The sequence below is a fragment of the Mastigoproctus giganteus genome, chromosome 5, assembly GCF_048544385.1.
Source record: "Mastigoproctus giganteus isolate SK-2022 chromosome 5, ASM4854438v1, whole genome shotgun sequence".
Classification (NCBI taxonomy): domain Eukaryota; kingdom Metazoa; phylum Arthropoda; class Arachnida; order Uropygi; family Thelyphonidae; genus Mastigoproctus; species Mastigoproctus giganteus.
The window spans coordinates 146,142,566-146,167,958 of record NC_143579.1 but is presented as its reverse complement, the minus strand read 5'-3'; the positions used below and the strand labels follow the sequence as shown (position 1 = coordinate 146,167,958).

Genomic DNA, 25,393 nt, shown 5'->3' with positions numbered 1-25,393 from the left:
CTTAGAAGAAAAATAGGTCTAAAAGTACAGGGGTTGTTGTCAATCGGTTTGTCAGGTTTGAGGAGAATTTCCACAATAGCAGATTTCCAGACTGTAAGGAAATATCTTAAGGGTAAGCATTTGTTGAATAGTTTGTTAAGCATTTGTTGAACCAAAATTTGTGAGAATTTTTTGATGCAGCTTAATTATGAATATACCTTCAATAAGATCTTCCCCTGGACATTTGTCAGGGCTTATTTTTGCAACTGCTGAGTCAACTTCAGAAGATGAAAATGGTAATGAGGTTGTATTATTGTAATACTCCTCATTTAATTGTCTTGTAAGTTTGTGACTGGGGAGATTATACACAGGATTATCATATAAAAAGGGAGCATCTAAAATGAAATTGATGGTGTCAATCCATTCTAACTTTTCTGTGTTATTGAATGTACTGTGTTGAAAGTAGACTGTATTTTTAATTTTAATTCAATTAATTCAATTCGATTTGTAAATGATTCCCCAGGGATTTTGATTACCTTGCTCTGTGATGAAAGATTACCAGGTCTCAAGTTTACTTTGTTTTGTTTCATATTGTTTTTTAAGAGTAATATACTGCTGGTGAAGGATTGTTCAACATTAGTCAAGGGCGAGGCAGTGCAGTGACACAGATATAGTTTACATGTGCTGTGAAGTGATTTACGTAAATTAGTTAAATTTTAGTTCCACCAGGAATTAATAACATTTCTTTACAATTTCTTTTTAGTAGGTGCCAAAATTATTGCTATTTGTAATATTAGGATTCAGCAGAGTAAATGATAAGGTTGAGAAAAATTTTTCCCAATGAATTCTTTTAGTAGAAAATTGGATGATTTTATTATTTTATTTAAGGATTGTTAGAGACTGGAAAAAGGAACATTAAGAGAAAAGACTAATGCACGATGATCAGAAGTTGTCCAGTCTGTAAAGACATTCCAAAAACCTACAAAATGAGCTTAATGAAATTAATGAACCTGGATACCTTTTAACTTTCTCCAATACATTACAGAAAAGCACCATAGATGTTACCCTTGCCTCCAAATCTGTCTCTCACTTTTCTAAGACTAGTGTGTGCACAAGGCACCTCAGATCACAGGGTCATTACTTTTGCCCTTGGTCAGTCCACAGATTCAGGCCCCATTGTTTACCACAACATAGATTCAACATCAAAACAGCAAACTGGGATCTCTTCTCAGAAGTTATTAAAACTGAGCTCCCTGAAGGCAACCCATGCTTTCTTTCGCAGCTCTCACAGCTTCTGAGCTCAAAATTCACATTATTGGCATCATTCAACAAGCCACTGACACCACTCTTAAGAGGAGGAAACCTGCTGTCAATGCTGTCTTATGGTGATTCCTTGACTTGGAGCATCTTCATCATTCAGTTCACACAGCCAGAAAAAGTTTTCAACATGCCAGATCCTCCTCACTTCACGCAGAACTTGAAGCTTTGCAAGAGGCTTATTATCAACAACTCAGGAATGACTACACCAAACTAATCAACCTAACTTTGATCCCAATGTGCTCCTTTCCTAATAAAGAAGAGAGAAAGGAGAAGAGGAGGAGGAAAGGGGAAAAACTTCTTTTTTTTTTAATTGGCACTGCCATGGAAAGTTCAGGTGATTCTGTGGTGTGGCTAGCCATAGTTTTCTTCCTGACTACTTCCCGGCCTGCCTCCACAAAATGGTGATGGGCAACGTGGAGCCCCAGTTTTCAAATATTAAAAGTCAGTGGTATTCCAGACTACGAGATTGGAAAAATCTATCTTTTCGGATAAAAATTCACAGTGTTTCTCAACATCATATCAAGGCATGTGCTATACATGAAATGTGGCAAAAGAATGCAACGATTGATAAAGATCTTGAGGAACAAGTAAGATACAGATCCTCATTTTGAAAAATGGTACTAGAACGGTTATTTCGGATAACGCTTATGTTGGCTAAAAATTCTTTAGCATTTTGCAGTCATCAGGAAGGATTTTTGGAAGATTACAATGGCAATTTTTTATCGTCCATTTACTTTCCTACTATGGTGACATAATGAAACAAATTATTAATAAGCCATTTGGTTCAGTAACTTATTTAAGCTCTACTATCCAAAATGTGTTAATAGAATGTTTAGGTACCAAATTAACAAAAGAATCAACACTCAAAATTAATTCAGCACCATTCTATCCACTAATTTTAGATACTACCCAAGATCTCACAAAAAAAGATCAATTAAGTGTTATTGTATGACATGTTCACATAATTCGCGACGAAAATGAAAAATCCAAAGATTTTGAAATTTGTGAAATTTTTAGGATTCTATGACTTGAATGATCATTCGGCAGAAATGATGACGGATAACATGAAAATATTACACAAACTAAATATTCCCATTGAAAATGTTATGGTCAGGGATATGATGGGACTAATGCCATGAGTGAGGTTTATAATGGTGTGCAGTCATGCATTAAAAGGATCCAATCAAATGCAGAGTATTCATTGTGCAAGTCACAATTTAAATTTAGTTATTAATGATGGCGTAAATTGTTGTAATAATGTTTCAACATTCTTCAAAATTTGTATAATTTTTTTGGAAATAGTACGAAAAGATGGGATCATCTTTCTAAATTTACTGGGGAATCTGAAGTTACATTAAAAAAACTCAATCCTACTTGCTGGTCAGGTAGATTACAGTCTATAACAGCTGTGAAAGTTCGTTTTGCAGATATTATAAAAGCTTTGACAGAAATTAATCTTCAATCAACTAAAAAGTAGACGAAGATGAAGCACTTAGAATAATGAAGCAAATGATGACATTTGATTTGATTTTATTTTCATTTGTATATTTTTGAATAACGTGATGTGTGAAATTAATAATGCTTCAAAAACTACAGACGCGTGATACAGACCTTGATGAATGTATTTATGTATTGGATTGAGTCAGTAAAAATTTACAAAACATTCGAAATTCATACAAACAAATTAAATACGAATCTGAGTAGATTGCCAAGGAATTCGGGGTAGATCCCAAATTTAAAGACAAACGACAATGTAGAACTAAAAGGCAATACGATGAATTAGCTTCAGACTTTTTGTTTGATAATATAGATCAGTTTTTAAAATCAGTGTTTTTTACTATGTTTTAGACAAAATTATAATACAAATTAAAAATCGTTTCAAAAGTATGAAGTTAAGTAAAAAATTATTTTTAAATACTAGAACCGAAAAAAAAAAATTAATATGTCAAATGCTAATATATTAAGTGAGCGTGAAAATCTCATAAAAAAGTATTCATCTGTACTCTCTCCCCGACTGCCGATTCAATATTGTAATTTAATCACACTTATTAAACAAGGTTTATCAGCAGACATGTCTATCAGACAATTTTTTATTTGTTAATTTCAAAATATAGTGCCCTAGAAAGTGATTTTTCAGAAATTTTTATTTTATGTTATTTTTTACCCTGCCCATATCAACTGCCTCTGCCGAAAGATCATTTAGTAAATTACAAATAAAAGATTATAACAGAAATGCTATTGGTCAAAGTAGACTGTGCAATCTTGCAATGTTGGCTATTGAGCATAAATATGGCAGTAAAAAGGATTTAAAAGATATTATTAATGATTTCGCAAACGTAAAAGCACGAAAAGTACCATTTTAACTTTTTTTATTAAATTTATTAGTTATATTGTAATATTAATTTTCATGTTTTTGATATTTGTAAAATTATAAATAAATCGTAAATAAAATACATATTTATGTTGTTAAAATGATTCAACATTTTTTTTAAAAATTATACCTAATTAAAATTTATTTTAATAAAAATAAGAGGCCCAAAAATGATTTCTTGCCTAAGAGCCCAAAAAACTTAGCTACGGCACTGTATGTAAGCCAGACTTGTCTGGATCATTAAGTTTAACAATGTTTATGTATGAAAAAAAGGAACTGGTGTAGGTTCTGTAACGTTGATGCTTTAAAAATAGTTTTATCCAGCAATACTGTGTATGATGACAATATCACAGTCTTTCTTTCGTCACACAACATTCTGTGAACTGTTACAGAATAGGTTTTTTCTTTGTGTGAAGTAACCCCAGGTGCTCACATCTGGTGAGTATGGGTTTGGCACACCCAGGGTCATGAGCTGGATATCATCATTCTTCTCTTCCTTGGAAATTTTTTTTTGGATGGTGCAGCATAAGCCTCAGGCTTCCTTGCACCATATAGCTAATGATAATAATAATAATCCAGAAATTAGCACTCATCATAATTGGTGGAATACTATTAAGATTTCAGTGGTATTCAAATAAGTTATGTCCTCTTGAAAAAAATAGGAATAAGTAAGCCTGACCATTTTTTCCTTCCCCACTAATACTTTCAGGTAACAAGTAATAAATTGGATTTTTTTTTTCTTTCAGATATTGAAGTACCTATTTTAAAGAATAAGAAAGAGATGTCACACAGTGGTACGATTTGTTTTATTCTTTTGTTATGTATGACATATATATATAAATATAAATATAAATTGTTTATTGCCAACACATTTGCAGCAATACCCCAAAGTTGCACTAATGATTTACAGCAAGAAGGAGTAAAAAAAAATTACTTAATAATGATATTATTATAAGATAGTAAGGCATTAAATGATAACCTATATAATGATAAACAAAAGCTTAACTGAGTAAGTATTAATTACAGGAATGGATGTCCAAGTACATAGCAATGATTGATTTGTTGTGGGTTCAAGAAACAAGTTTAGTGCTGTACCTGAAATGGATAATCTTGTATAAACAGAAAATTTATTTATTATTATTTTTTTTAATAGTCTAAAATAATTTTGGCAATCTTTTGTTGTTTGAACAAGATGTCATTCATAAACCACATCAGCATCAGGAGAATAGAGGTAGCAGAAATATCAAGCATTATTAATGAACTAGTTGTCTAGCATTCTTGTGTGGGAGATACCTGATTTAATTATGGGCAATTGTTTTAGAGTATCTTCCGGTACATGTTGGATGTGTATTTTATCTCTTGTGGAGTGCTGTTTCATGTATTTATCTTATGTAGGGCTGCTTCTGAAGTTAATTTAAGTCCATCATGGTTTTCTGTGATATTATAAGCTTTGTAAAAGAACTATGAGTATGTAAAGCATAATATTTATGGTGTGTGTGTGTGTGTGTGTGTGTGTGTGTGTGTGTGTGTGTGTGTGTGTGTGTGTGTGTGTGTGTGTGTGTGTGTGTGTGTGTGTGTGTGTGTACGCCTATGCGGAAAGTGGTGTTTCTGGCCATTTCACTTCTAGGAAGCATCGGTCACCAGTAATGCCATGAGAAGGCAGGCCAACACTGTACTTATGCTGTCGTATACAAATATAAATATAGATGGTCCTTGAGGGTTGTCACAGACATTCTCTCAGATATGCCAGACAAGCTATACTTGCTACCTGGGAGTCTAAAATGCTGATGGAACTGATATTCGGGTGACACTCAAGTCAAGTGGACCCTATTTCGGTGAAGTCCGGACGGTCTGTGACAGCCAAATCCTCTGCTTGCACCTTCACGATGGTGGGACTGTTAGTAATCCTGGATATAACCTCCATGCACAAGTACATGGTGGGTGACCACCCAAGTGTGAACCAACGTAAGCAGGGGTCCACATGGAGGAATGCTGCCCCTCTATGTTACCAGGCAGTACTAGGTGGTAGATGACTCTCATCAACCGGTGCAATTCCACCACTTTGCTTATTGGAGGCTTGAAGTGGTGGAACCCATGTTTAGTCTCTAGAGCTAAGTTCCGGTCAACCCTACCCTACCTCTTCCATCATGCAGTATGATTGATGACTTTTGAGGTCATGGTGAACATCGTGGCGAGATCCAATATTCCTTACATTTCTAGGGTACATCTCTAAAACGGTGTTCACAGGCCGGCCGCTAGTTAGTACACCGGACCAAACCTATTGGTCTAGGAGGCTTCTGAATCAGCTAGTGTATAATCTTGCTACCTCTATTCTGCCAGATAGTGATTGGAGGGAGTCCGAGTAGTGTGTATATGGGGAGCATTGTCGAAGCCATGTTATGTCAAGGATCTGGGTATATTCTTACCATGTGTATGCCATATCCAAAAATTTCATTACTTCATACAGCATGTCCCACCCACTTTTTTCTTACTATTGAATACAACATGAATTGTCAAACTAATAGATTAAGCTTATCTGCAAAAAGATCAAAATCTCCCAAACACTTCCTAGTTCATATCACAAATATATGTGGTCTCAATTCTAATCTCAATGATGTCCATTTCCACTTGCAGTCTGCCAAACCCCATGTACTTTTTCTGAAAGAATCTCAGTTATCGGTTGATTCAACTACTGCTCATCTCAGATGCCCAAATTATTCGCTGTATGATTCCTTTCGCCTCAAAGGTGGTACTTGTGCATATGTCCGTTCTGATATTCCCTGTCAGAGACTTGGCAATTTGGAATCAATCTCCTCTCTTTGATCTTCTCTGGCATAAAATCTCTCTACCTCATTGTGTCAAATTCATCTGTTGTCTCTACCATTCTCCCAACTCCACTAATCACTTGGAGCTCTTTGACTTCCTCTCTTTTTAACTTGACTTTCTCCAGTCCAACTCTCCTAACAGTGAGGTAATTTTCCTTGGTGATTTTATTGTTCACAACTCCAGCTGGCTTCCGTTTTCTAGTCACACCGACCCAGCTGGTCGAGATGCTGAGGCTTTTGCAATTATTAATGACCTTGCACAGATTGTTCATTTACCTACAAGAATACCGGACAATCCTAATCATACAGCCAACACGCTTGAACTTTTTCTCACAAACAACTCTTCTAAGTACACGGTCGAAGTGAGAGGTCCTTTAGGCACTTCAGATCACAACTTGAGGCGCCTCCGTAGCCAGGTGGGAAGGAGCAGCAGTGCATAGCACACGCTTCTTGATTAGACCGGGGTTCGAGCCCGTCGCCACCAAATATGGAGGATGCGAAAAGGTCAGGGAATGACCACCGCATATCCAGGAGCAATATGGCCTTAGTTGCTAATGCTCCTAAAAACCAAACAACAAAAAATCACAACTTGGTGATTGTCTCTTCTCCAATGGAGCCTTTATCTCATGGCTATTCCCAACCTCGTATTGTTTGACATTACAAGAATGCAAAATGGGATGACCTGTGAGATTTCTTTTCTTCTTTTCCTTGGTCAGATTACTGTTTCAAAACTTCTGATGTCAACGTTTGCTCAGATCGTGTCAGTGAAATTATTCTTGCAGGAATGGAATCCTTTATCCCACACTCCACTTTAAAATCTCGTCCTTTATCTAAACCTTGGTTTTCCAATAAATGTGCGAAAGCTGTTCAAGAGATGAACGTTGCATATCGTAATTGGCTTGTTTCTAATTCTTCGGTTTCATTTTCTGCCTACACCAAAGCTCGCAACAATTGTAAAGCCATTATTAATCAGTCCGAACTAGAGTTTGAACAGGCTAAGAGTAGAAAACTTGCTTCTTACCCTAATGGTAGCCGAGCATTCTGGTCTCTTGCCAAAGCTATTGGCCGCAACTTTTACCCAACTCTGCTCCCACATCTGTCCAAACCAGATGGTTCTGTTGTCACTTCAGCCAAGGATAAAGCTGACCTGCTAGCATCACATTTTTCTTCCAACTCATGTATTAATGATCTTGGTAAAATACCTTCCACCATTCCCAACACACTCCATTCAATGCCTCCTGTGGTCTTCCGTCAAAAGTATCAGAAGGATTTTGACGAATCTTGATGCTAAGAAAGCTCCAGGTCCCGATAGTATTTCTCCACTTGTTCTCAAAACCTGTGCTCCTGAACTTACTCCTATTCTTTGCCGCATTTTTTCACTTCCTTCCAAAGGTGTTTTTCCTTCTGCTTGGAAATTTGTTCATATCCAGCCAGTTCCTAAAAAGGGTGACAAATCCCTCCCATCCAATTATCATCCCATTGCAATTACTTCTACTCTTTCTAAAGTAATGGAGAAATCAATTAACCGCCAACTCTTAAACTACCTAGAAACCTTCCGTCTGATCAACAATCACCAGTATGGATTCCGTCAGTGTTGATCCACTGGTGATATTCTGGCTTATGTTACCCATTTATGGACTAATTCAGTGGAAAGGTTCGGTGAAACACAAGTAGTTGCTCTTGACATCTCAAAGGCTTTCAATCATGTTTGGCATAAAGGTCTTCTAAACAAGCTTCCATCTTATGGTTTGCCAACTGTTTTTAGTAATTGGTTATTCAGTTTTCTCTCTGATCGCTCACTGAGGGTGCTGGTAGATGGCTCTCTGTCTTCTAACTTCTCCACTAATGCCGGTGTCCCCCAAGGTTCAGTTCCTTCCCCCACTATTTTCCTCTTGTATATTAATGACCTTCTTCCATTGACTGGAAATCCTATCCATAGTTTTGCCTATGATAGCACGTTGCATTCCACCATCCATTTTGAGAAACCTTGCCCTGCTCAATCAGCTTCAACTTCTTGAAAATCTGCTACCGATTGCTTAAATGTCGATCTTCAGGTAATTCTCCAGTGGGGCAAAGACAACTTAGTTGATTTCAGCCCTTCTAAAACTCAGTCTTATCTTTTATCTCACAAAAAGGATTCTTCTGCCCCTATGCTTATCTTTAGTGATACTCTGATTTCTAGGCAAAATGATATATCTCTTTTGGGGATTATCCTGACTTCTAATCTCTCTTGGCACAAGCACATTACAAATATTGCTTCCTTTGCATCTAAAAAACTTGGTTTTCTCTTTCGCTCTCGGCGTTACTTTTCTTCCAAACAGCTGTTCACTGTGTATAAATCGCAAATCCGCCCTTCCATGGAATATTGTTCCCACATCTGGGGTGGTGCCCCCAAAACCTCTCTCAGGCTTCTTGATTCCATTCAGAAGAGGGCAGTTAGGTTAATTAATGATTCATCTCTAACAGAGTCTCTCCACTCACTGTCTCATAGACGTACTGTTTCTGCTGCATGCCTCTTCTACAGATACTTCCATGGGCACTGTTCTTCTGAATTGACTTCTATAATTCCCGCTCTCTCTTTCAAAATAGTCCGAAGACGTGCCACCACCAGCCAACAACCATTTACTGTCCAACTTCAAACTCACAGAAACAACTTTTCATCTTCCTAGTTTATTCATTCAACTGCCGTTTTCTGGAACAACCTTCCTTCATACGTATTTCCTGAAAATTACAGTCTATAGAAGTTGAAGTCCAATGTCAACCAATATCTTCTTTCGTCTTCTTAACCTCCAACCCAAGCACGGTACTAAGTATTATAGGTTCCAGTACCTCTCGTGTTTGGGGTTTACATAAAAAAATAAATAAATAAAACAAAATCCTGCATCCATAATAGGTAGTGCAAAACCTATTGTTTCTTTTCCAATAATCCTAGTGGCTGCTATGGCAGCACAGTATACGTCTGTGTGGATAGCCTCCAGCGTTGCACCAATTTTGTCAAGGTAATGTGGCATTATTTGCCGATTGAGGTGGTCTGTTACTCTCCACAGGATTTTATTTGGCCTCTGCTTAGTGGAAAGAGACGAATAGAAGATGAATCTTCTATTCGTCTCTTTCCACTTCAGCTACCCTGGATTGTATTTCTTCTTGCTGTTCCTCCTCTGGTTCCATGGTATGCTATTCCTCCTCTGGTTCCATATTGACCATATTCTTTGTGCTTTGTAGCAGATCGCTGACATCCTGCTTGATTTTTTCCAAGATGGCAGGAGCTATTAGGTTCTTAGTGATGATGGTTCTTCTTTGGTCTGCTAATCGCTGTTTGGTGACCTGAATATCCGAGTATCGTTCCAAACACTTGGTATGTAGTTGCGATCTGTACATTGTCATATCGATCTCTAGCCTGGTTATTTCATAGTATGCTCGCATGGTGTATGTATTCATTTCAATGTTCCACTTCATGCATTGGCATTTCCTTCCTTCCTGGGTGGTCACTAGCGCAGTTGCGCAGGAAACACTTCCAGTTGGTGGGCTGGATGGTGTTGCCCTTCTCTTACGGGGGGACAGCGCCACTTGCTCCACTGTCTTGATCGGGAGACTGTCTCCAACTTTTCGAGCTGACCCCTCTGCCTAAGGCCTGAACGTGAGTGACTTTATCCTGCGCCACACTCAGTGCGGTATGAATAATATTTTTCTGCGACATCATCCATCTATGGAGGTGGACCTGTTTAGCTTTGGCTTATGTCCAGTGGTTTATTTATTTATTTATTTTAGTTCTCACCAGTGAGACCAGATGCCACTATCTACCTCAGCCGTCACCCCGGCCTTGGGGAAGGTAAGTCCAATGGGGTGACTTTTGCGGTGTTTTTTTTTTTTTTTTTTTTAAATTAATATTATTATTATTATATCGGTCTCCCAGCATAATAGAGCCGCGTTCGCTTCCACCAATGCGGGATTCGAACCCGAGTTCATCAGGCTGGTAGTCCAGTGTCTTAACCACTGGGCCATCGTGCCCCTTATTATTATTAGCCGTGTGGTGCAAGGAAGCCTGAGGCTAATGCTGCACTAGCCAAAAAGATTTTCTGAGTTACCCTGAGAGAGAGACAGAGACAGAAGTAGAAGAATGACGATAACCAGCTCAGGACTCTCGGTCTGCCAAGCCCATAATCAACCAGATGTGAACCCCTGGGGTAATATCGACAAAACCCATGACCTTCTCTGGCCACCCGTCTGCACTGCTCAGAAAACTTTATATCTGACTGCACAATTACCCCCGGGACTTTTTCATTCTGCACTACCCTGAGTGTAGTACCACACAATTGGTACTGTTCTTTGGGGTTACTGCTACCCATATGCAGTACTTTGCTTTGTCAATGTTAAACTTCATCTGCCATCTCTCAGCCCATCTGCTCAACTTTTCTAGATCCTGTTGCAGTAGTGTACCGTCCTTACTGTCATTAACAACCTTACCAACCTTTGTACTGTCTGCAAAATTGGACATTAAGCCTGATATGCCTTCATCAATATCATTGATAAATACACAATACAACAATGGGCCCTGCACCGAACTCTGAGGAACTCCACTAATAACAGTAGTCCACAAAGAGCAGTGTCCATTGATTACCACTCTCTGTCGTCTCCCACTCAACCATCCCTTTATCTATTGTAGCAACTTACCCTTAATGCCATACCACTCCAATTTGTACAGCAGTCTTCCATGTGCAAAGTATCAAAAGTTTCACTGAAATCCAAGTATATGATATCAAAATTATTTTTTGTATCCAGTTCCTTTGTGACCACATCGTAGTATCCAATCAAATTGGTCAGACAAGACTTCCCCTTAACAAACCCATGCTATGTCTGAGCTATTACTGCTGTCTTGTCTAGGTGATACTGTATCACCTCTTTAACCAGTGACTCCATTATTTTCCCTGGAACAGAAGTTAAACTAACAGGTCTATAATTATTTGTGTCATCCTTTGAACCCCCTTTGTGAATTAGGGATACATTTGCACATCTCCAGTCCATAGGGACCTCCCCTGACTCTAAGGATGGCTAAGGTTTTGCTTAATTCCCTTGTGCCTCCTTCATTAAAACTGGATTGATTCCAATTGCCCCAGGTGCCTTTTTTATGTTTAACTTCAACAATTTCTCCTCCTCTTTACTCTCTGTTATTACAAAATCACTTAGAGTTCGATAAACTTCTGGCATTCCCCTCCTTGAATAACATCTCATGTGTGAATGTAGATGCAAAATACTCATTCAGTTTATCAGCTACTTGGGCAGGATTGTAAATTAGCTGATAAACTAAATGAATATTTTGAATATAATAGAATTCTGTTGCAATATCAGATGACAAAGAGCTGCTTTGACATCATCAGCTTCAACCTACTGTCCATCCCTGTTCCTTTGCACTCCTCATGTCACAGGCTATGGATCCATTATAGCAACCCTTAAGGTAAAATTTTATAGGAAAACAATTTTTACACAAAATTTTATCAGTAGAAACACACTAAGAACAGTTTTGTTTTTCACAAACTAGGAAATTAAAATTCAGCAACCAAGATCTTCAAAAAATTTTACTTAATTTTTCTGTGGAAAATACTAAACAAGATAACTTCAACATAAGTAAAAAACAAATGGCACCATGAACCAAGTATACAGCTTTTATAGTGCATCTAGAAACAGTGCGATTGATTATTATTATTATTATTATTATTATTATTATTACTAGCCATATAGTGCAAGGAAGCTTGAGGCTTATGCTGCACCAGCGAATAAAAATTTCCGAGTTACCCTGAGTGAGAGAGAGAATCAGAAGTAGAAGGGAAGAATGATGATATCCAGCTCAGGACCCTGGGTGTGCCAAGCCCATAGTCACCAGTTTATAGTCATAAAGCAATAAACTTTATGACTATTGCGGAACCCAATAACAAAGGCCTTTTTGCAGACCTAAACTGAATTGAAAACTGTGTTATAGTGAACCCCGTGCTGTTTGAAGCAGTGCTAAGCGAGGTATTGCTGTATATACAAAAATAATAAAAAAAAATTTCATACACACATATTTACAAAAGGGTTAATTTCTGTCATTCCTAAAACTCAGTCCTACCATTTTTCCCCAAAAAAATTACTTAATACCTATACATAACTGACATCAACAACAACAAAAATAACCAAATTTCAAGAATACATTACTTTGATTAACCTTAACTTTAGTTTTATTGACATAAACATATCACAATATTGCTTCCTTCCAGAAAAACTATAGTTTTGTTATGTGACTAAGCCAAAAAATAAAACTTTTTAGACTTCATAAACAGAAGTAAAAAAAGTATATTCCATTAAGCAAAATCCCAGCTGTAATGCAATAGCCCATGGTTCAATCACTGTGCTACTATTGCTCAGTTGTTCATTTCTTGTGTGGCTTTCCTTTTACTTTGTTGATTTATTGACCACAAATGAATGGGCGCAGATTTGCATTAAGACATGAAAATGGCAGTTCGTTTTGACACAAGTTTGCATTTCGGTAGTGAATGTGTTAATGTATGCATAATTACTGCTGATAATTCAGATCGAGAGTATTTACTTTCTCTTGTTGCCTCTCTAATATGCTGTTGTCTGAGTGACTAACCCACAACTTCCATGCAATATCTTGTAAACTTAATATTCCCCGATATAAGATATTCTGTTTTACTGCTACTATACTGGCCCACTGTTTGTCTGTATAGCTGTTCAATTGTAATGCAGGAGCATCATCAGCAGTCATACAAAAGATTAATCTTCCTTTTTTTTTTTTTTTTTTTTTTTTTATCTGCAGAAAAAAAATAATTCAAAACTGTTCACTTTTTTATGCTACCTTTATTTTCAATCTTTTCTGACCATAACTGTTAAAAAATAAATTTTTATATTAAAATCATATTTTTTAAATTAATTTTCCAAATTAAACCCCCCCTTAGACATAACAGAGACCAAAATTTTTAAATTGAAAAAGCCATGCACTTCAATGACTGTGTGCAATTGGATGCCAGCCTGTCTCTAACAGTGGTGTCCACTGCATCAACAGTTTAATTACAGGTGGTGCTTCAATGTCATGAAGACTGAGAGCATTACCAATTGGAGGAAAAGCCAGCTTGCTATCAATAACTGTACATAATAGATGCTATTCAACATGTGTATATAATTAGGTTTAACTTAATTCACAAATTTTTCCAATAATTAACAGAGATTTCTGGAATTTTCAGTAGAGAAATTAAATAAAACATCTTCAAAAAACAGCTATAAGAGTTTCAGCTGTGTGGATAGAGTAGATGAAACATGAATTACTGAAATATTGTCCAGAGTCTAATTGACTCTGTCTATCTAGCTCAGGATTAACTTTAATATATTAATTTAATTGCTAGAGGTTGTCAATCCTTTGGCCATAATAGATGACTGTGATGAGTTCAACTAACAACGTGGTCAGTCCTGTTACTGCAGGAGGACATTTCACTCTGGATTAAGAAAACTATAAATTGTAAAATTTTATGCCATTAAAGATCTTTAACTGTGCCACCAAGACACCAATATCCTCAGATTTAGAAGTTGCCTAACACATTAAAAATACCAATTACAGTGCTTTCTTTGACAGAGCTTTAATCAATTATATACAGAATGTATATAGGAAAGATTAATATAGTGAAATATAGTTAATATTAATACTTAACTACATGAATTATAATTAATTATGAAATCCTGTTAATTATGTTTAAACATTATAATTTAATAATTTTATTTTAATTCCATATTTAGGACATCCCACCAGCATAACAATCAGTCCTCACTTTCCTTGTCCAGTTTCTATAAATTTCAGGTGAGAAACCATATGATTAATTTTACTATTATTTTGTTGATGTGAATTTCTAATGCATAAGGTGTATCTAAATTAAGTATATTTTTTTAGAGATGAATTTGAGATTTCAGTTGAATGTGTATACTCAATATTAGAGTGACCAGATTTTCAAGGATGAAAATGGGACAAAGAGTACTAGTTAAAAAAGCTTGATACAAAATGCACTCTAAAGAAATAAAATTGATGCACTGCAGGAAAACAGCCATAAAAACCAACATGGTATTATTTGTTGGTTGGTCAGAGGCTCCCATAACTTATTGTGGCTAATGACCATCTGATGGTCTTGGTGGAGACTTTTCTGGCACCTCCGTCTTTTGAAGTCGGAGATAATTTGTGCTACTGTCACTTTCTGGTTGGCTGAAACAATGCTAGACAGACATCGATGGCCACATTCGTCCACCACCTTTCTCTGCCCACAGTGGTGTCCACAATGACATATTACTCCGGAAATGGTGTATTCCCGATACACTCTTGATTCTGCATCTAAAAAACTTGGTTTTCTCTTTCGCTCTCGGCGTTACTTTTCTTCCAAACAGCTGTTCACTGTGTATAAATCGCAAATCCGCCCTTCCATGGAATATTGTTCCCACATCTGGGGTGGTGCCCCCAAAACCTCTCTCAGGCTTCTTGATTCCATTCAGAAGAGGGCAGTTAGGTTAATTAATGATTCATCTCTAACAGAGTCTCTCCATTCACTGTCTCATAGATGTACTGTTTCTGCTGCATGCCTCTTCTACAGATACTTCCATGGGCACTGTTCTTCTGAATTGACTTCTATAATTCCCGCTCTCTCTTTCAAAATAGTCCGAAGACGTGCCACCACCAGCCAACATCCATTTACTGTCCAACTTCAAACTCACAGAACCAACTTTTCATCTTCCTAGTTTATTCATTCAACTGCCGCTTTCTGGAACAACCTTCCTTCATACGTATTTCCTGAAAATTACAGTCTATAGAAGTTGAAGTCCAATGTCAACAAATATCTCCTTTTGTCTTCTCAACTCCCAACCCAAGCATGGTACTAAGTACTATAGATTCTAATACCTCTCGTGTTTGGGGTTTCCATAAAAAAAAAAAAAAAAAAAAATATGCAAATGGTAGAGAGACAGCTGCAATGTGCAATCAACAAAATAGCAAATTGGGCCCAAAACAATTGGTTTCACCTGTCAACCCAAAAGACTGTTGGTATACACTTTTGCGGGAAGTGTAACCTACATCCACACCCAGAACTTCGACTAGAAAATCAAATCATACCAGTTGTCCCTAGTGTCCGCTTTCTTGGTGTGATACTTGACCAAAAACTCACCTTCCTGGAACATATAAAAACACTCAAGATTACCTGTCTTAAAAAGCTAAATATCTTAAGAGTTCTATCAGGTACAACATGTGGAGCTGACCGATACACACTATTACAGTTGTACCATGCACTAATACGTTCACGACTATTGTTCTGGACGTTCTAGACTATACTATACTATACTATACTAGACTAGACTAGACTATACTATACTATACTATACTATACTATACGTTCTAGACTATTGTTCTGTAGTTTATAGCTTTACGCTGGCTTGATCCTGGGCACCACAGTGCTTTTCGTCTTGCACTGGGGGGCATACCGTACATCACCTGTCCACAGCCTATATGCTGAAGCACATGAAACCTCCCTGCAGCTACACAGATAAATGCTTTTATTACACTATGCAGCAAAACTCAAAGGGCATCCAAACCATCCCACTTGGAATGGACTTTTCTCTCCTAAATGGGTAAACCTATACCGAGCCTATCAATCAATAAATCCACCAAACAGGATACATCTTTGCTCATTGCAGGCCGATTGGTAAATTGACTTTAGTAAGATACAGCCCACTGCCTCTCATACAGTCCCACCTTGGACATACTATATACCACCGTGTGACTTTTCATTGACAGCCTGGGGAAAACACACCTTATCCCAACAGAACATACTGCAAATGTACGGTGCACTGAGAACCCAGCACGGCCAGTACACACCAATTTACACAGACAGGTCTAAAACTGACAATCATGTTGGTGCAGCAGCAGCAGCAGTATTTCCCAACACAACTATATCCAAGAAAATTCTCTACGGAATGTAGCAGCTATACTGCAGAACTTTGTGCTATCCACATAGCCTTAAACTATGCACTCTCAAAAACCATATTGCACAGTGTTATATATACAGACTCCATTAGTGCTATCCAAACTAGACAACAAAACCCAAAAAATGATAACTCCCTACTTAGATAGATCTGGAATACTCTAAGTTAAACGAGAAGAAACAACAAGTTCTGTTATGTTGGATTCCTGGTCACGCTGGAATTTCTGTAAATAAACAGGCTGATCTAGCTGCCAAAACTGCTACTGATCCTATAGCCCAAGCCTTTACTACACCTGCATCTGACTACAAGTACATTATAAAGAAACAGTGTATTGAACATGGCAACACATCTGGCAGAGTCAGGCCAATAACAAATTACTCGGCATTAAAAAAGATCTCAAACCATGGGAGTCTAGTATTCATGAGAACCGACATGAAGAAGATGCATTAGCCCAATTACGGATAGGTCACACACACCTCACACATCTCTATCAACTTACAGCCGTGGATCCACCACGTTGCACAAACTGCAAAGCCCAACTATAGTCCAACATATACTCATTGACTGCCTGATTTATAACAGAGCGTCAAACTCTATTTGCCTCTTTTTCAGCAACGAATACTCTGAGTATCGCCCATCTTTTAGCAGATACGCCACATGTAGATAAAATCTTCACTTTCCTTAAAGAGATAGAACTGTATAACACACTGTAGAGGGGGCATATCCTGTGTGTTATCAGAGACTCAGTCTAAAACACTGATGGATCCAATATCTTTCTATTACAGAAGATTTAGGAGAAGTCCGGTTGGCCTGCCTCCCTAAAATCCACTCATGCACACCTTCTCGACGGTAAGCCCTGTTACGTCACTTAGGTGGCAACGAACGTGTACAGTGGTTCTCTTCAAGATGCCTGGTCAGCATGAAGAGGAAAAGACCAAACCCTCCAGCATATGACAGCACGAGAAAACAAATGGCCCTTAGTCCCCAGAGGCTTTCACTCCCCCTCTTACAGCAGCGAGAGGATCAGAGTGGAAGCAGAGGGTGCTAAGAATCTCTGGGTATGACCAGGCTGCCACGCACGGAAACTGAACTTGGCTTATTACAACGTAAGATCACTCATCAGTGAAGACAGGATATTAGAGCTGGAAAAGGAATTAGAAAATGTGAATTGGAATATCATTGGTTTGGCTGAAACAAGAAGAAGAAATGAATCACATATGTTTATCAAGTGAAAATCTGCTGTACACCAATGGAAACAGTGAGAGGAGTGAAGGTGTAGTTGGGTTTCTGGTCCATAAAGATTTAAAAAACAATATTTTGGAATTCAAAAGTACATCACCAAGGGTGTCAAGACTAATACTCAAGATTTCTAAGAGGTACAAGCTAAAGGTTATAATGATTTATGCACCAACATCGAGCCATGATGACGAAGAGGTTGAAGAAATGTACACCGAAATTGAGAGTCTTCTAGATGAGCAGAAAACCCACTATACTATTATTATGGGGGGCTTCAATGCTAAGGTTGAAAAAAGACAAAACAGCGCAGAAAGGGGAATTATAGGAAATTTTGGAATTGGTGAAAGAAATGAAAGAGTCGAAGGACTTTCTTTCAAGAAAAGGGTGAACAGAAAGTGGACATGGAAGAGTCCAAATGAATTAACAACTAATGAAATCGACTTAATCCTCACTAACAGAAAATATATTGTGAATGATGTTACCGTCCTGAATAATGTAAATGTTGGAAATGATCACAGAATGGTAAGATGTACACTTGATATAGATGTAGGAAAGGAAAGGAAAAAACTGACTCGAGTAAATAATACAAAGGTCTTTGAGATAACAGAAGAGGAGAAAAAGCAGTATGTACTGGAACTTAAGAACAAGTTTAAGCTTCTGCAGACTGCTCAGGACCAAGATATCAACGAAGAATATTACAACTTTCTGAAAGTGATAAAGCCCAAGAAACCTATAGGTGAAAAGAAATCCAAAGAAGAAAAAATTATTCAAGAAACACTTGTTATGATGAACCGAAGGCAAAAAATGAAGAGCAAGATAAACACTGACAAGGAAAAAATTGAATATACTGAGTTATGCAGAGCCATTAGAAAGAAACTCAGAGAGGACATAAGAAGATTTACACAAGAAAAGTAGAACAAGCATTAAGGGAAAACAAAGGATTTAAATCAGCAGCCATGAGCAGTAACACAGAAAGACAAATGATACTGAAACTGAAGAATAGCGATGGTGTACTTATAAACAGCAGAGAAGGCATTATTCAAATAGCAGAAGACTACTATAGAGAATTATACAAGGAGCGAGGGAATGTTGCCAGCAGTGGGGAAGATGATTGCAAATTGGCAACACATACGACATACCCGTTATTCTTTCTGATGAGATAGAACATGCATTGAAGAAAATGAAGAATCGGAAAGCCCGGGAGAAGATGATGTTACTGTAGAGTTGTTAAAATTGGGAGGAAGAGACATAACACAAAAACTGGCAAGGCTCTTCACAAAGTGCATTAGAAAAAGTGTGACGCCTAAGCAGTGGAATAATTCAGTCATAGTTTTGCTGCATAAGAAGTGGAATAATGCAGTCATAGTTTTGCTGCATTTTACTAATGACCTAGCACAGATTGTTCATTTACCTACAAGAATACCGGACAATCCTAATCATACAGCCAATACGCTTGATCTTTTTCTCACAAACAACCCTTCTAAGTACACGGTCGAAGTGAGAGGTCCTTTAGGCACTTCAGATCACAACTTGGTGATTGTCTCTTCTCCAATGGAACCTTTATCTCATGGCTATTCCCAACCTCATGTTGTTTGGCATTACAAGAATGCAAAATGGGATGACCTGCGAGACTTCTTTTCCTTGGTCGGATTACTGTTTCAAAACTTCTGATGTCAATGTTTCCTCAGATCGAGTCAGTGAAATTATTCTTGCAGGAATGGAATCGTTTATCCCACACTCCACTTTAAAATCTCATCCCTTATCTAAACCTTGGTTTTCCAATAAATGTGCTAAGGCTGTCCAAGAGAAGAATGTTGCATATCGTAATTGGCTTGTTTCTAATTCTTCAGTTTCATTTTCTGCCTACACTAAAGCTCGCAACAATTGTAAAGCAGTAATTAATCAGTCCAAACTAGAGTTTGAACAGGCTAAGAGTAGAAAACTTGCTTCTTGCCCTAATGGTAGCCGAGCATTCTGGTCTCTTGCCAAAGCTATTGGCCCCAACTTTTGCCCATCTCTGCTCCCACCTCTGTCCAAACCAGATGGTTCTGTTGTCACTTCAGCCAAGGATAAAGCTGACCTGCTAGCATCCCATTTTTCTTCCAGCTCATGTATTTATGATCTTGGTAAAACACCTCCCACCATTCCCAACACGCTCCATTCAATGCCTCCTGTGGTCTTCCGTCAAAAGGATATCAGAAGGATTTTGATGAATCTTGATGCTAAGAAAGCTCCAGGTCCTGATGGTATTTCTCCACTTGTTCTCAAAACCTGTGCTCCTGAACTTACTCCTATTCTTTGCCGCCTTTTTTCCCTTTCTTATTCCAAAGGTGTTTTTCCTTCTGCTTGGAAATTTGCTCATATCCAGCCAGTTCCCAAAAAGGGTGACAAATCCCTCCCATCCAATTATCGTCCCATTGCAATTACTTCTACTCTTTCTAAAGTAATGGAGAAATCAATTAACCGCCAACTCTTAAACTACCTAGAAATCTTCCGTCTGATCAACGATCGCCAGTATGGATTCCGTCAGTGTCGATCCACTGGTGATATTCTGGCTTATGTTACCCGTTTATGGACTAATTCAATGGAAAGGTTCGGTGAAACACAAGTAGTTGCTCTTGACATCTCAAAGGCTTTTGATCGTGTTTGGCATAAAGGTCTTCTAAACAAACTTCCATCTTATGGTTTGCCAACTGTTTTTAGTAATTGGTTATCCAGTTTTCTCTCTGATCGCTCACTAAGGGTGATGGTAGTGGTTCTCTGTCTTCTAACTTCTCCACTAATGCCGGTGTCACCCAAGGTTCAGTTCTTTCCCCCACTCTATTCCTTTTGTATATCAATGACCTTCTTCCATTGACTGGAAATCCTATTCATAGTTTTGCCGATGATAGCACATTGCATTCAACTTTCCATTTTGAGAAACCTTGTCCTGCTCAATCAGCTTCAACTTCTCGAAAATCTGCTACCAGTTCCTTAAATACCGATCTTCAGGTAATTCTCCAGTGGGGCAAAGACAACTTAGTTGATTTCAACCCTTCTAAAACTCAGTCTTGTCTTATATCTCGCAAAAAGGATTCTTCTACTCCTATGCTTATCTTTAGTGACACTCCGATTTCTAGGCAAAATGATATATCTCTTTTGGGGATTACCCTGACTTCTAATCTCTCTTGGCACAAGCACATTACAAATATTGCTTCCTCTGCATCTAAAAAACTTGGTTTTCTGTTTCGCTCTCGGCGTTACTTTTCTTCCAAACAGCTGCTCACTCTGTATAAATCGCAAATCCGCCCTGCTATGGAATATTGTTCCCACATCTGGGGTGGTGCCCCCAAAACCTCTCTCAGGCTTCTTGATTCCATTCAGAAGAGGGCAGTTAGGTTAATTAATGATTCATCTCTAACAGAGTCTCTCCACTCGCTTTCTCATAGATGTACTGTTTCTGCTGCATGCCTCTTCTACAGATACTTCCATGGGCACTGTTCTTCTGAACTGGCTTCTATAATTCCCACCCTCTCTTTCAAAACAGTCCAAACACGTGCCGCCACCAGCCAACAGCCATTTACTGTCCAACTCCAAACCCACAGAACCAACTTTTCATCTTCCTCATTTATTCATTCAACTGCCGTTTTCTGGAACAACCTTCCTTCATACGTATTTCCTGAAAATTACAATCTACAGAAGTTCAAGTCCAATGTCAACAAATATCTTCTTTCGTCTTCTCAACCTCCAACCCAAGCACAGTACTAAGTACTATAGTTTCTAATACCTCTCGTGTTTGGGGTTCACATAAAAAAAAAAAATAAAAAAAAAAATAAGAAAGGAGATAAATCAGAAATTGGTAATTATAGACCAATTAGCTTGTTATCCCACATCTACAAGTTGTTCACAAGGGTCATTACTAACAGATTAGAAAAATACTTGATGAGAATCAACCAAAAGAGCAAGCTGGCTTTAGAACAGGATTCTCAACAATGGATCACCTTCACGTTGTTTGTTTGTTTGGTTTTTAGGAGCATTAGCAACTAAGGCCATATTGCGCCAGGATATGCGGTGGTCATTCCCTGACCTTTCTGCATCCTCCATATTTGGTGGTGACGGGCTCGAACCCCGGTCTAATCAAGAAGCGTGTGCTATGCACTGCTGCTCCTTCCCACCTGGTTACGGAGGCGCCACCTTCACGTAATATCACAGGTAATGGAGAAAGCAAATGAATATAAAACACCATTATGCCTGGCATTTGTGGGTTATGAAAAGGCATTTGACTCCATACAGCATAAGGCAATGTTTCAGGCACTGGAAAGACAAGGCATAGATACTCCATATATTATGATTTTGAAGAAAATATATGAGAGTGCTACCTTTTTTATTAGACTAGACAAAGACAGTAGGAAATTTAAAATCGAGAAAGGAGTTCGACAAGGAGACACAATATCTCCGAAGATGTTTACCGCTGCCCTTGAGGAAGCTTTCAGAAGATTAGACTGGTCGCAGAAAGGAGTCAATGTGAATGGAGAGTACCTAAACCGTTTACAATTTGCAGATGACATTGAGGTCATAAGCTACGATCCCAAAGAATTAGAGGAAAATCTTAATAAGTTATGCACAGTTAGTAAGGATTTTAGACTAAAGATGAATATGGCTAAAACAAAAGTAATGATGAACAAGTGTGCCACAGAAAGGGAAATAATGATTGAAGGAGCAGTGATTGAAAAGGTGGAGTCATATACAGTAATACCCCGACTTACGCTACCCCGACTTACGCGAACTCGGAGTTACGCGGTTCTTGATTTTTTCGTTTGGCAACGCTGCCGCCCACTATCTTCAAGGTCGTTTTTCATATGTTAATCGATATACGGTGCGACGGCGGAGAATGAGAGCGAAAGATGAACAAAATTCAACTTTGCTGCTTTTATGTTTTTTATATCAGTGAAGGGGAAACACATTTCACCATAATAACATAAAAACCAACACAATTCCAGCTATCGGTATAATCGCAAATGCAATTAGATCGAGTTTACTACTAGTTTATAACAGATTTCACTAGCAGAAACGCAACTGGATTTTTATTGTTTTATGGTAGTAACCCCTAGAAATGTGAGGTGTTAATAGTGTATGTTAATAGTGCCTTTATGGTGTTGTTTATTCAGTTGCTACATGCGCACAGCTTTGTTTATGCGTATCAAGCGTGCCTCTTCGTTTTGTAATTGTGCTTTATTCCCTAAAAAGGAGTAAAATAATTAAAAGGTGTGAAAAGGAAGCGTCCTGGTGAAGACACTGCAGATTCAGAGAGAAAAAGAAAAGCAATTATCGATAAACAGAGGCGGACTGGGTCAAAAATTCTTACCCAGGAAAATTTATAGTGGCCTCATACTATGGTTTATGGCCAAAATCACACTGGCCCACCGGGGTTTCCCCGGTAAGGCTTATGGCCAGTCCGCCTCTGTCGATAGAGAAAAAAATATGAAATTGTGAAACGCTTTGAGCGAAATGAAAGACCATGTGATATTGCACGTGCTACAGGCCTAAATGAAGCAACGGCGAAAAGCACATGACAATTGCAAACTTGACAGGTTGAAAATTGAAAAGGGCTCAATTGTAAAGGGCTTAAAAATTTTAGAAAACATAGACTCCAACGAAGAACGCGTTATAGCTACAAAGCAAGGAATAAAAAAATTATTAGCTTGCTACGAAGAAATTCTGCGTGAAAAAAAGAAGGCGCTGTGTCGTCAGACGAATTTGTTAGATTTTATGAAGCCATCGACATCGAAATAACTTTTTTACGCAAGTCATTTTTTTTAATACATATTTTGTATTAATATGTATAAAGAACTGCAATTTTATTAATATTTTTCTTCTAAACTAGTGTTTTTGTTAGTCCTTGGTCCCAATTAAGTAAAATTTATATGTATTTATATGCAAAGTTGTACCCCAACTTACGCAAATTCGACTTACGCGATTTTCGTCGGACCCACCTATCGCGTAACTTCGGGGTATTACTGTACTTATCTGGGACAAGTTGTTAGCTGTAATAATGATAAATGGCTGGAAGTCAAGAGAAGAATAAATTTTGGATGGATAGCATTCAGGAAATATAGTCACATACTGAGAAGCAATATCCCAGTTTGTCTGAAACGTAAAATAATGAACCAATGTATACTCCCCACCATGACTTATGGAAGTAAAACTTGGGCACTCTCTAAAAGAATGGAAGAGAAGCTGAGAACTACACAGCGAAGAATGGAACGAATTATATTGGGAATCACACTGTTAGATAAGAAGAGAAACACATGGATTAGGCAGCCAACTCAAGTAAAGGACATTTACTTGAGTTTACAGTGGACATTTACAGTGGACTTGAGTTTACAGTGGACACTTGAGTGGACATTTACAAATGGTCTTGGGCAGGACATATAGCTCAAAGACAAGATGACAGATGGAATAAGTAAATAACAGAATGGTACCCAAGAGGAGGTAGAAGAAGACCTGGAAGACAAAGGCAGAGATGGATAGATGAAATTCATGAGTTTGTGGGTAGTAAATGGATGGCCAGTGCTCAAAACAGAAGGAACTGGAAAGTTGCTGGAGAGGCCTTCATCCTGCAGTGGATTGAAAATGGCTGATGATGAACACACTGTAAACTTTAACTGCAATTGGAAAAAAAAACCACTAAACTTTACCAAAATTAGGCACATTATGGCCACGTTGCTCTTGCGCCGTAAAGCCCACACTCAAACAAGCACTTGTGAGGTGATCTGATTGAGGTGTATAAGGCTTTGAATGGGTTGAACATGCTGAATTCTGATGGGATTCTTCCACTTGTTCAGATTACGAACCTAAGGGGGCATAACTTCAAATCGAGGAAAGACATATGTAGAATAGATGTGCGGAAATTTGCCTTTAGCCAGTGGGTGGCTAATTGCTGCAACAAACTTCCATCTGTTGTTGTGGAAGTTGATAGGTTAAATAAATTTAAGGAGGAACTGGACATTTACAGGGGTTTATTTTGTAACTTTTTTTTTTTTTTGGCTGATGCTGCATAAGCTCATGCACTTGCTTTCTTGCATCACATGCCACCACTACTACTACTATAAGGGTCCGATTTGGTTTGGCCTTCTCTTCTTTGCATTTATATATGTGAAGAATTCCTTATCCCTGCCCTTTGCCAGCGATTTCTCATAATCTGCCTTTGCCAGCCTGACCTTTTCTGTGGCAATATTACAGATCACTTTGTAGTTGTTTGTTATAGGCTTCATTACTTTTTATTGCTTTGTTCCATGCCATCTTTTTCTGCTCAAATAATCTGGCAACTTCCTTATTCGTCCAACTTGGAATCTTCTTCATGCAGTATTTTTTTAAAGGTATACCATAAAGAGACCACATAGCCATTAGAGGCCATGTAGCCTCTTAAGCTGTCATTATTTCCTTTCCTGAAATTGTAACCCATTCATTTGCCTTTAACTACTGCCTCCGTAGCCGAGTGGGCAGGAGCGGGAGTGCAGTAGCACACGCTCTTTGAGTAGACCGGGGTTCAAGCCCCTGACTGCTGAATACGGTCGATCTGCCAACCCGCACTGGACCAGCGTGGCAGATTATGGTCCATTTCCCTCAGCATGAATTGTTGAGGAGGCTTCCATCCTGCAGTGGGTTGATAATGGCTGCA

At 38.2% G+C, this 25,393-nt stretch overlaps 1 protein-coding gene across 1 annotated transcript in view; it reads left to right on the top strand.

Annotated features, from left to right (window-relative positions):
- Positions 1 to 25,393, top strand: part of LOC150085750 (AP-5 complex subunit beta-1-like) — an 842,186-nt gene that overhangs the window by 663,388 nt on the left and 153,405 nt on the right. Inside the window, exons 21-22 of the mRNA XM_090374678.1 lie at positions 4,417 to 4,464; positions 14,278 to 14,338. Of these exons, the coding sequence (XP_090230804.1) occupies positions 4,417 to 4,464; positions 14,278 to 14,338 (109 nt within the window). The remainder of the gene's footprint in view (positions 1 to 4,416; positions 4,465 to 14,277; positions 14,339 to 25,393) is intronic.